General features: G+C 39.4%; 1 protein-coding gene across 1 annotated transcript in view; it reads right to left on the bottom strand.

Annotated features, from left to right (window-relative positions):
- Positions 1-12416, bottom strand: part of plce1 (phospholipase C, epsilon 1) — a 255535-nt gene that overhangs the window by 48623 nt on the left and 194496 nt on the right. The window contains 7 exon segments of the mRNA XM_034193802.1: positions 2829-2943; positions 3797-3952; positions 6612-6756; positions 6844-6968; positions 8079-8185; positions 10447-10583; positions 10676-10804. Of these exon segments, the coding sequence (XP_034049693.1) occupies positions 2829-2943; positions 3797-3952; positions 6612-6756; positions 6844-6968; positions 8079-8185; positions 10447-10583; positions 10676-10804 (914 nt within the window).

Raw genomic sequence — 12416 nt, 5'->3', positions numbered from 1 at the left:
AACTGATCATCTGCAGAGGAATGGTCTATTTGAAGAGTTTCAGTCAGGTTTTAGAATTCATCATAGTACAGAAACAGCATTAGTGAAGGTTACAAATGATCTTCTTATGGCCTCGGACAGTGGACTCATCTCTGTGCTTGTTCTGTTAGACCTCAGTGCTGCTTTTGATACTGTTGACCATAAAATTTTATTACAGAGATTAGAGCATGCCATAGGTATTAAAGGCACTGCGCTGCGGTGGTTTGAATCATATTTGTCTAATAGATTACAATTTGTTCATGTAAATGGGGAATCTTCTTCACAGACTAAAGTTAATTATGGAGTTCCACAAGGTTCTGTGCTAGGACCAATTTTATTCACTTTATACATGCTTCCCTTAGGCAGTATTATTAGACGGTATTGCTTAAATTTTCATTGTTACGCAGATGATACCCAGCTTATCTATCCATGAAGCCAGAGGACACACACCAATTAGCTAAACTGCAGGATTGTCTTACAGACATAAAGACATGGATGACCTCTAATTTCCTGCTTTTAAACTCAGATAAAACTGAAGTTATTGTACTTGGCCCCACAAATCTTAGAAACATGGTGTCTAACCAGATCCTTACTCTGGATGGCATTACCCTGACCTCTAGTAATACTGTGAGAAATCTTGGAGTCATTTTTGATCAGGATATGTCATTCAAAGCGCATATTAAACAAATATGTAGGACTGCTTTTTTGCATTTACGCAATATCTCTAAAATCAGAAAGGTCTTGTCTCAGAGTGATGCTGAAAAACTAATTCATGCATTTATTTCCTCTAGGCTGGACTATTGTAATTCATTATTATCAGGTTGTCCTAAAGTTCCCTAAAAAGCCTTCAGTTAATTCAAAATGCTGCAGCTAGAGTACTGACGGGGACTAGAAGGAGAGAGCATATCTCACCCATATTGGCCTCTCTTCATTGGCTTCCTGTTAATTCTAGAATAGAATTTAAAATTCTTCTTCTTACTTATAAGGTTTTGAATAATCAGGTCCCATCTTATCTTAGGGACCTCGTAGTACCATATCACCCCAATAGAGCGCTTCGCTCTCAGACTGCAGGCTTACTTGTAGTTCCTAGGGTTTGTAAGAGTAGAATGGGAGGCAGAGCCTTCAGCTTTCAGGCTCCTCTCCTGTGGAACCAGCTCCCAATTCAGATCAGGGAGACAGACACCCTCTCTACTTTAAGATTAGGCTTAAAACTTTCCTTTTTGCTAAAGCTTATAGTTAGGGCTGGATCAGGTGACCCTGAACCATCCCTTAGTTATGCTGCTATAGACGTAGACTGCTGGGGGGTTCCCATGATGCACTGTTTCTTTCTCTTTTTGCTCTGTATGCACCACTCTGCATTTAATCATTAGTGATCGATCTCTGCTCCCCTCCACAGCATGTCTTTTTCCTGGTTCTCTCCCTCAGCCCCAACCAGTCCCAGCAGAAGACTGCCCCTCCCTGAGCCTGGTTCTGCTGGAGGTTTCTTCCTGTTAAAAGGGAGTTTTTCCTTCCCACTGTAGCCAAGTGCTTGCTCACAGGGGGTCGTTTTGACCGTTGGGGTTTTACATAATTATTGTATGGCCTTGCCTTACAATATAAAGCGCCTTGGGGCAACTGTTTGTTGTGATTTGGCGCTATATAAAAAAATTGATTGATTGATTGATTGACTAATTTTGAAAATGAAGTTGCTGAAATTGTTTTAATTGCAAAACAAGCAGGGCAGCATGGTGGCTTAGCAGTTAGCAGTGTTGCCTCACAACAAGAAGGTCATAGGATCGATTCCCACCTGTGGCCTTTCTGTGTGGAGTTTGCGTGTTCTCCCCGTGTTTGCATGGGTTCCCTCCGGGTGCTCCGGCTTCTTCCACATCCAAAGACATGCAGGTTAGGTGGATTGGAAACTTTAAATTGTCCGTAGGTGTGCACCCTGGTGCGAACATGTGTATTTGACAATATGTGTCACTTATCCCGCATCACACCCTCTGACTGCTGGGATAGACTACACCGCCCATGACCCTTAATTGGAGTATACGGTTGAAGATGTGAGTGTGTGTGTTATACAAAACAAGCAGTCATTTTTGTCAACATCTTGAATATTTGTGTTGAGTCCAATTTTTTGTTTTGGGGAACATCCTGATTGTGTCTTGAGGTTGCCTAAGGAACCTAAAAATTTGGATTTGGTTTCTTTAGGGATGTGTGGAGGGTGCAAAGGAGCTGTGTTCCTAGCTCCACTAAAATATAATTTAAATAAAAAAGACTAATAACTTTTTTAAGTTTAAAAGGATGAGCACACAGACACTTCTCAATTCAGCAAAGTTTAGTCACCATTTTTACAGCCATTAGTGTTTAAAAAATTCAGATAATGGGTACAATAACACTGTAAAATCACTGCATGATCCTTTAAGTTCCATTAAATCAATAAACAAGAAATGAAAAGCGCATGACGCAGTAATTTTTTTTCTGCAGAGATTTATTTTCACTTCGAGAAGTTTTCTGATGACAACGCCTGAATTGTGGTTTGATTTCACAGATATGCACAAGCTTGACCAGGAGTAGCCAGATTATTACAGACAACTGTAAATAATGTAACACCAGACACCATACGTTCAACCATTACTGCACATCAAAGATTATTTTATTACGAAGTATTGCAGACTATCTAAATCCTTACACCGTATATTCTGTTAATTCGCAGTTCATCTGCCCAAGAGTGCTTAACATAAATCCACTTAATAAGGATGTAATAATCTAGCTGTAATTTCAGACAGATAAAAGGCAGCTTTCTGAACCCTTTAAATTTTGATGAATATTACCTGGCTCTTCCTGGTCAATGCTGTCAGACTCTGGGCCATTCCGATAAAGACTCTCCTTACAGCTCCGTGTTTTCCTGGAAACCATCTCATCATCTGTGGCATCTCCGCTGTCGCCCTGTGTCACACAAGTCAATATGGCAAATTCAGTTGGTATGAGGGCACTGATTTAATGACAAGTAAAAGTTGAAAATAACAGTAAGAACGAAGCCTAAAAGCTGTCTTAATAACATAACAACTCTCAGAGCAGAACAAAGTAAATGTAGCGGAATTCCAGGATATTGTTGATCTCAAAAATGTAAAGAAAGCACAGAGGCAGACTGATGTTGTTTAGCTGACGAAGATGCTGAAGTCTTACTTGTTCGTTTGCTGTTGATCGAGTTACGAGAAGTTTTGAGCCTGACCCAGTAAAAGTAGGGCACGGTTCTCTCTGTTTCACATCTGAGAAACCAACATTTCTCAAGAATGTGTGAAGTTTTTGGCTGACTGGGTGCAATGTCAAAAATGCTGATTTCTCAGAATGCAAAAGATGGAGAACCATGCCCTACTTTTATTGAGACAGGCTCAAAATTTCTTATTCTCCCCTTCATATGTATGATAGCATGATAAATTTGTAATAAAAGCTTTAAAATTAAGCATTTTGGGGGGCCCTTGAAAAAACCCTTTGGTCTCAGTGAGGCAAGTTTTCTGAATTGACCCATTATGCAGTGCATTGCTCTCTATACTAGTCTATACTACGGTCCTACAGTATTAAAGAAAATGCTACACACTGTTAACACATGCAGTCATGCATTTGTGAGCGTGACAATGTCCTATTTTTTGTATTATGGTCCATCAGTAGCCAAATGTCACAAAGTTACTGGAAAGGTAAAGTCACACTAATAACGTCTGGTATAAATAGCAGTACATTCTGCAACCAGAAATCCTCCAACTTACAGAAAACCTGTGAAGGGAACTTCCCATATACTGACCCTGACAAGGACTTTCTTCTTCTTTTTGGCCTTATCATTGATGCTGTTTTTCTGAGTGGCCGGTTTTTCGACTCCTGCTGTACCCATGTTCCACCTCCTTCCGCCAAACAGCTCAATAGCCTGAGCTAGAGTCGGCCCTTCGTACCTGGCATCCTCCTTCAGACAAACATGGACACATGAGAGATTGGGCATCCAGGCAGCAAAGAAGACAGGTAGACAAAAACAGCAATGTCAGTTCATTAAGATTAAATGCACAAAATTGGGCTTTTCACATCCCTCTGTCTTTAATGCACACGATGAGGAAATATGAAAATCATTAAATAGTCAAATATGTGCAAATGGGATTATATTAAAAACATTTGTGGAAAATAATGTCCAAAAATAATTAAAAAAATAAAATAATGGCAAAAGAATGAATGAATAGGTTTATTTTGGTACAAAGAAAAAAGATAAAAACTTTTCAGTACAAAATAAAACAAAACAAAACTGACTTCTAACCAAAAGGGTAGACGCAAAAGCTTATATATACCTACCACGTTTTACCTCAGTAAATTTTACTCCTAACAACAAAAGCAAAATGAGCAGAACAAGCAAAGTACAAACATTTGAAGATAATCAATGAGTTTAAATTTGTCATCATAGCAAAATAAGTAACAGCACACATCACACAAAACGGAGGTATAAACTGAGAGGTATAATATCATTGCATAATCTGAGGATATGTGACATATTTGGACTCCGAAAAACTTTTTTTAAATACTGTACAAAAAAAATGTATAAACCGCATTTAACAAAGATGATAAACATTTCACTCATATTATTTCAAAATGGGACAATAAGCATACATTAAGTGCATTAATAAGCACTAACTAAAAGTCAATCAAGAGTTAATTACTGTGTTAATTAATCATTCATTAAAGGTGTTCATGTTGGTTATAGCAGTAATAAACACTAAGTGGCAGCAATAACTGTGTTTAGTAATCATTATTATGGCTTATGCAAACCTTAGTTAACATAAATACCCTTAATAAATTATTATAAAACAGTCAAGTCTTAATTCATTGGTAGTTACTGTTTAATACTGCATTAAATAATGATTGTAAAGTGTTAATGAAGAAAAATGAAAAACGACAATGAAATTCTCTTAAATATCAAACACTCTTCTTTATTTATATATATATATATATATATATATATATATATATATATATATATATATATATATATATATATATATATATATATACACACATATATATATAAAAAACAAGTGCTATAATACTGAGTACTGGCTGATACTTGGCTTGGTATTAGGACATCCTTAATAAAGGCCCAGTCACACGGCACTTAACGAAGGGTGACGAAGCCCTGACGAAACAAGAAATCTGGACTTTCGTTGACTGTCGTTGGCATCTAACCTTCGCGCAGCTTCGTTCCTGCAACAGTCGCTACGTCAGGATTTTTAAACTGTTGAAAAATTTGAACGAAGGGCAACGAAAACCTCAATTAGTCTGTGTCTCGTTTTGCTGTCGTTCTTGACGTTTTTTAATCGTTTGTGTAGTTTCTGTAACGTTACTGTTTAATTTGACTTCGTTGGAGCAGCTGAATGTTTTCACACAGTGCAGAAGCCGGTTTGTGAGCGCTGAGGCTGCTGCTGCTTCTTGTACCGTTGGAAATTGCAGTACAAACTCAGCCTGCTTGCTTGGATTTTTTTATGTGTGTGTGTGTGTGTGTGTGTGTGTGTGTGTGTGTGTGTGTGTGTGTGTGTGTGTGTGTGTGTGTGTGTGTGTGTGTGTGTGTGTGTGTGTGTGGGGCAGCTTCAATGGGCTCAGGCACCTTACATAGGCCAGAATTAATCTTTTGTGTGGATACAATTAATTATTTTGCAGCAAGCAACTGTTGAATTTGAGACAACGAAAAAGTTGTGTAATTTCCAACGGTACTTGAATGCAGCATCAGCGGTAGCAGGAGCTGCTGCATGCGCTTATTATTTTGTATTAAATATAACAATATGAGTGAAGGAATGATAATCCAGTCTTTCTGTACGTGTGGCAACAGGTAGATGAATCAAAATGATGATATAAAGAGCTGTTGTGGAAGGACGAATTCACGGTGTGGATCAGTGATCAGCTGGTGGAAATAACCGCACATGTAAGTCAATGTGCGCGTTCACACGCACTGCTCAATTTACTGCTCTGATATATTCAATCATCTTTACACTTATATTTATATTTATTCTCCCTTTTGACAGTTTTCTTTTATAAATCAGTATATATGGCTTAGAACATAATACTGTGATACAGCAGTGACCACGGAACACTTTTTTTTAAATTGGAGCAAGACGGAACGCGCAGCGTGTCGACAGACAGTGAGGATTCTGATGATGATGGAGATGATCCCTCTTTTGTTCTGGACGAGAAACCAGAGCAGGTGGTCCACTGACGTGCACACAGATCTCCACAGATTCTGTTTGCAGTTTCTCCAGGACTCAGGCGCTATGAGCTCCGTTCCAGCGCCTGAGTCCTGGAACTCAGAGATGCAGACACACACTGCTGCAGCTGTGGCTCCAGGCACGTTTCGTCGAGATCGTGAGCTTCTGTTTTGTTAAGTTCCTGTTTCGTCCCTTTTGCGCTATTGCTTCACAGACTGTTCGGTGATAAAAGCTCTTTCGTCCACCTTTTCTCAACGAATTAAGTGCTACAGAATAATTATTTTTTTAACCTAGCATGTTAGTTGGTCACTTTGAATCCATCTGATTACCATTTGTTTTAAAGGAACGTGTGTACAAGGACTGATGTTGTGCTTCAGTGTTTACCTGATACAGGCTGACGTACTGCCTCCTCAGCCACTGCAGCCTCTGATCGGGAAACTTCTTTAATTTCCTGGTTGCATTCACCAGTTCTGACAGGCCCTTGTGAAGCACTCGCACTGTGTGGTTTGGAGCCACAAAGTGCACGAGCCTGCGGTGGTGATCAGTGGGACAGTTAAAAATATTGTGATTTTACAGTAAGGGATACCTGAGTACCTGTGACTGGAGCAGTGCTAACCTGTTGTCAGTGGTACTGATCCCGTAGAGGAGACTGAGACCGTTCTCCTCCACAGTCAATGAGCTCAGCTTGTTCTGCAAACACACCGCGTGGATGTCCACACCTTGGTGCCCCATAAACACGGCCTGTGCATTTACATAAACACAGTAAGAGAGCAATCCAACCCAAGACTATCATGTCAATCAACCACAAAAACAATAATTCATTTTGTTCCAGGTCTGCATATTGGGAGCACAACTCCTTATCCCACTGATCTGCCTCCTCTAATCTGGCATAAAATAACATTATGTGCAGAAAACTAAACAAAATAATGTAATGTTTGATGGTTTTGTTAGTTATTAAAATATGAAGTATGAAATGCTCTAACATTCGAACTCCAACAAAAATCTAATTAGACATTTTTTCTATTTCATTAAAAAAATGATCATTTGTCAAGTTCCAAATCTCATTTTCAAGACTTTTAAAGCTTTTACAAAAAACCCCTTTTTAAAAGTTTCTGTGTAGATGTGCAGTGAGAAAACAAAGATGGGGCCATTGATTACCCAACAACAAAACAATTGGAAAAACACTATTAAACACAATCCATATTTCTTAGCAATTTCAGCAGACCACAGAAAATAAACTATGTTGGTTTAATTGGGAGAAGCCCTCACATTTCACTTACTAGGTGTAATAGTACCTGTGAGCATAAAGATAGTAAGGGCTATGGCAATCTGACATATGACCCCAATGACCTTGAACTATACTCAAATAATTGAGGTCTGAACAATTCTATTGACCTCTGATCCCAATGGCCTTGACCTTTGCCAAAACAAACCCTTTAACGCCAATTCTGGGGTCATCCTGCATACACATGGAAAGTTTGGTGGGAACTGGCCAAAGCACCTCAGAGGCATAGTGGAACAAACACACCTTTCTCAAATTATAGTTGTGTTTCTTCTTTTGGCGTCTCCCTCTCAGGGTCACCACAACAAATTTGATACAGAACCGCATGCTGATTTGGAGCAAGATTTACGCCAGATGCCCGTCCTGACACAACAGAAAGGGCACAGGTAGCGCTAAACCCAGAATCTTTTGTGTTGGAAGGGCACTAACCTCTTGGTTGCCATGATTCTCATTTCTCAAATTATTGCATGTTTTATAGTTGTTCATAAATATTAGCTATTTAGCAGCTTTTCCTTATTGCAAACAGTATCAATTTTGACACTGTTTTTACTCATTTATTTTCAACAAACCTTCACAACTGCCAAATCCAGGAGGCCTTCTGCAAGTCCGGCGACCACAGTGTGTCCCAGTCCCAGCGGTGTCTCGGTGGAGGCGGTCGCTCCACTCTGAGGTTTACCTGACATCAATCAAGACATTTACAATATGTTTTATAAGGGAGTAATGGAAAATAAGCAACAGTTTCTACTTGTAATGGGAGGTTTAGCAAATGGTTTTTATCTACCCTGAATAAACAACTTTACAATATGTTTAAATATAATAAAAGTTAATTTGGAGAATATATGTTTGTGCACAATGTAATAATGGAAAATGAAATGAGGCTTGTCTGCCAAGACTATAAACAAGCATCCCTTATAAAATGTAGCAATTGGATTTTTTTTTTCAGTTAATCTTTTAATATTCACAAATTTATCTAAAAGAAAACCAAATCGAAATGACAAATAATCCATTAAAAACAACAGATGGAGCAGTGAGACTAAATATGTAATTACAGCATAGATTATCTTACAAATGGCAAAACACCATATTGCTAGGCTTCGGAAAAGCCTGAGTATTTACTCTGTAAAGTGTGAGTGAATCGATTGAAAAATTGATTCATCGCCTCCCGACTGTTACAAGATGAATTAAAAAAAAAACCTGATAAATGTTACCATCTTATAAATCCAAATATAAGGAGGACAAACCCATTCAAATCTAGTGAATTGTGATGCAACAGCTGAATCAAACATCTCTGTTTTGCTTGTCTTGCTTGCCTATCGACCTGCTTTCCACCTGCTGAACAGTGCCACCTGCTGCATATTTAGGACCGTAATTTCTCACCTTAATATAAGCCCCACCTACCAACTTTTAAAAAGGAAAAATTTTGTACATACACTCAACAAAAATATAAACACAACACTTTTGGTTTTGCTCCCATTTTGTATGAGATGGACTCAAAGATCTAAAACTTTTTCCACATACACAATATTACCATTTCCCTCAAATATTGTTCACAAACCAGTCTAAATCTGTGATAGTGTGCACTTCTCCTTTGCTGAGATAATCCATCCCACCTCACAGATGTGCCATACCAAGATGCTGATTAGACACCATGATTAGTGTACAGGTGTGCCTTAGACTGCCCACAATAACAGATAACTGCAACAGAGCGGCCCTTGGGGGGGAGATCCGCTGAGAGCACCACAGGCACCCAATCCACAGATTAGATGTGTAGCAGACTGAGCCGGTCTCGCATTGGCCTGAACAGTCACACCAGGCGCTGCAACTCAGCAACCTGATGGATGACCTCGGCGCAGAAACCACCTGACGCAGCAATTGTGGCGCAAAGTGCTGGTGTTACAGAGGGACTTTTCTTCAGCCTCGAGAAGGAATTAAAGTATTTTCAGATGTCATTTTCCAAAATCAGGAGGCTTTATATGGATCATTTTTCTTCGGGATGTGAAGTAAAATGAACAGGTAAGACTTCATATTTACTCACTGTGTGAATTTACTTTGCATGAGGACAGCGGCTTTCAGCCAATCAATGGACAGCATTAACGGACGTATTTAGACTTATGAGTAAATTACAAGAAAGCCTCTAAAAATCCATACATTAGCTGCATCACTGTTTAAGCCGCAGTGTTCAAAGCGCATGAAAGAAAATAGTGGCTTATAGTCTGGAAATTATGGTAGATGCTGGATGGATGGTAGAAAATTAGGAGCAGGTGTTGTTGTCAGTGAAAGAGACATTGTGTCCACACAGAAACTTACTAAATCAGAGAAGCAAACTTTGTTTTACAGTGGCTACCTTATGAACTCAATAACTCCACAAAACCTTGCAGAAAGGATTTTGTATAAATTTAGCCACAAAAGAAAAAGAAAGCATGGGTCAAGTGAGCTATGGACTGAACAGGGATGTCACACAGAAATGCATTAAATCAAGGAAATAAATGATTATTTTCTGATTAACAGTGGTTTCATCCAAAAATTCAAACATGTCTGAATAACCTTGCAGGAAGGATCTTATTTGAATGCAGCTAAGCAGCCATTTAATCTTTCTCTATTTGGGTAAGGTCTGCAACATCACTTGTGTATAGGGCTTTGAGATAACTTACGCTATGATTTGACACTGTATAAATGAACAGAAGTGAAATTAATTTAATTGAACTCTGTCTCTCCCTCAACATACATGTGACTTTGAAGTCACAAGAAGCTTGTCAGTTTCTTTCATTTACAAAGCCTAAATATGGTGACCACCAATGCCACAGCTACGTCTGAGTTATCATGGGTTTAAAATTGTACTGTGCTGCATTTCTTTGGTCAGTGGTTGATGCTCCATCACTTTGGCCAGTGTTTTGCCTCCTGTGGGGGGTTTGAATGTATATCTCAGTGTTGCTTTACCCCAGGTGAGCGTTGTGTTGTCGGGCTGCAGTCGCAGCAGACAGCGAGCTGTCAGGTGGCTGTCCTTGTCGTAGTGTATAACTGTCACTCCCTGCAGCAGAAACTGGTGCACGTCCGGCTGCAGTGACAGTACGTACCTAAAGAAATAGCAGAAAGAGCACGCTAAGAGAACGGAAGGACTGCAGAGCTCGTGAGCTGTATGAGATATGTGCACATGTTCATTGCTCACCAGGGAATCAGTTCCGTGCCGTGGCTGAAAGCCCGGTGCGTCTCCTCAGTCCCCTGAAACTCCACTTCCTTCACCACAGACTCAGATGACAGATCACCCTCGGAATCAGACAGATCACCTACCATAAACCTGAACACAAGGAAGGTGGGTGTCAAACAAATACAGTGTAGGCCCAGAGGGGAGAAGGAACGTCAAAGTTCCAGCTGACTAATTAATGCTGCATTCACATGTGGCTGTAAATGGCAGTGGGTAAGCTGGATGTTTGATTGTTTTCAACTAGGGGATGATGGCTGTGAATGTGACATCCACGTCCCGCAACAGCACTTGCTGGCAAAAGTTCAAACTTTTCAACTTTTTCAGTTTGCTACAGCGACAAGAGCAAACCGGATATTGTTTTATCGATAATGGTGGAGAAAGACGGGCCACAAGAGATGGACTATGTTAAAGACACCAGGTTTTGTATCAAGTCAGGTCTGGGAGCATGTGCTGGTGCCATGTATCACTGCATCCAACAAATCAACTCTGGATCTTGGATGGTAACCACCCAGGCAGACAACCAATCCATCCCCACAGATGAGTGAAATTCTGCCGTAATGAACAGTATGATGGTTTTCTCATCAACATGCAAATGCAGCTTAAAAAAAAAAACAGAACATACTCCACATTTAATTTCAACAACTGCCCCAAGTGCAGCAAACATCTTTATCTTGGAAAATGCATGGACATGCATGTCATTGCTTCAATTCGATGCACTGAAAATATCAAAGTAATGAAAAGATTTGCAAAATAAGGAACGCTAAAAAGCAGCCTGTCCTGTGAACAAGCAAAACAAATCATGCCGTTGTCTTTCCAAATTCCTTTGTCAGTCAAGCTGGAATTTAAATTTTGCAAACATGAGCCAACCTTGCTCAAAATTCCAAAATACATCACGACTTACAAGGCAGAGTTTGATTCTGGCCGGGTCCTAAAGGAAAGAGAACTAAAGCAGGAGAAGGAGAGAAATGAGAAGAGGAAGTATGAAGAGGATGCAAAGCAGAGAAAGTGATTCACAGACAGCTCACAAAAAATAAATAAATAAATAAAAAGATGGCAATCAAAGAAATACTGACTTTAGAAAGAATTACAAAAATAAATAAATAACGCATCACACACTGTAAAAACTGAAAAAAAATTTTGAGCAGGAAAAATTTAATTTCTATAATTCATCAGACAGATCAAATTCAGTAAAGTCGATATGCAGATCTTGTACATTAAACAATCCTTTATACAGGCACTACAAGCTGATCCTGGAGTGAAACATCTGCAAGTTCAGATTACCAACGACCTTATATTTTCGCGGTCAAACGCCGACTCCCTGGCGACACGCTGAGAAATACCAGAGCTGTGTTCCTTCCTGACCCAACAGGAGAAGGGTGTTTATCTGAACTCAATAACAGTCTCAAAATGTGTTCCTTCACAAATACATTATCTTGTGCAGGTGTTTAGAAAAGAAAATTTGCCCTAAGGAAGAAAAGTTAATGTGTCAGTGCAGGATAATTGTTTTGGTAAACACCCGGCGCTTCTGGCGATATAAACCTGCAGATCTGCATTATGTTTCTTCAATAAAGATATCTTCATCATTTCACATCCAGAGTCTGTACCAGTGCCTCCAACTCCCCATTTCATTCAAGTAGTCATCCTTGATCTCTGTGTCTATGAACCAGCATTGCACTGTACATTCACGGCACACTTGTTTTTCTGA

Source organism: Thalassophryne amazonica, chromosome 18 (genome assembly GCF_902500255.1).
Source record: "Thalassophryne amazonica chromosome 18, fThaAma1.1, whole genome shotgun sequence".
NCBI classification, from domain to species: Eukaryota; Metazoa; Chordata; class Actinopteri; order Batrachoidiformes; family Batrachoididae; genus Thalassophryne; species Thalassophryne amazonica.
The sequence above is the reverse complement of the archived record's forward strand: the minus strand, read 5'-3'. Positions and strand labels throughout refer to the sequence as shown.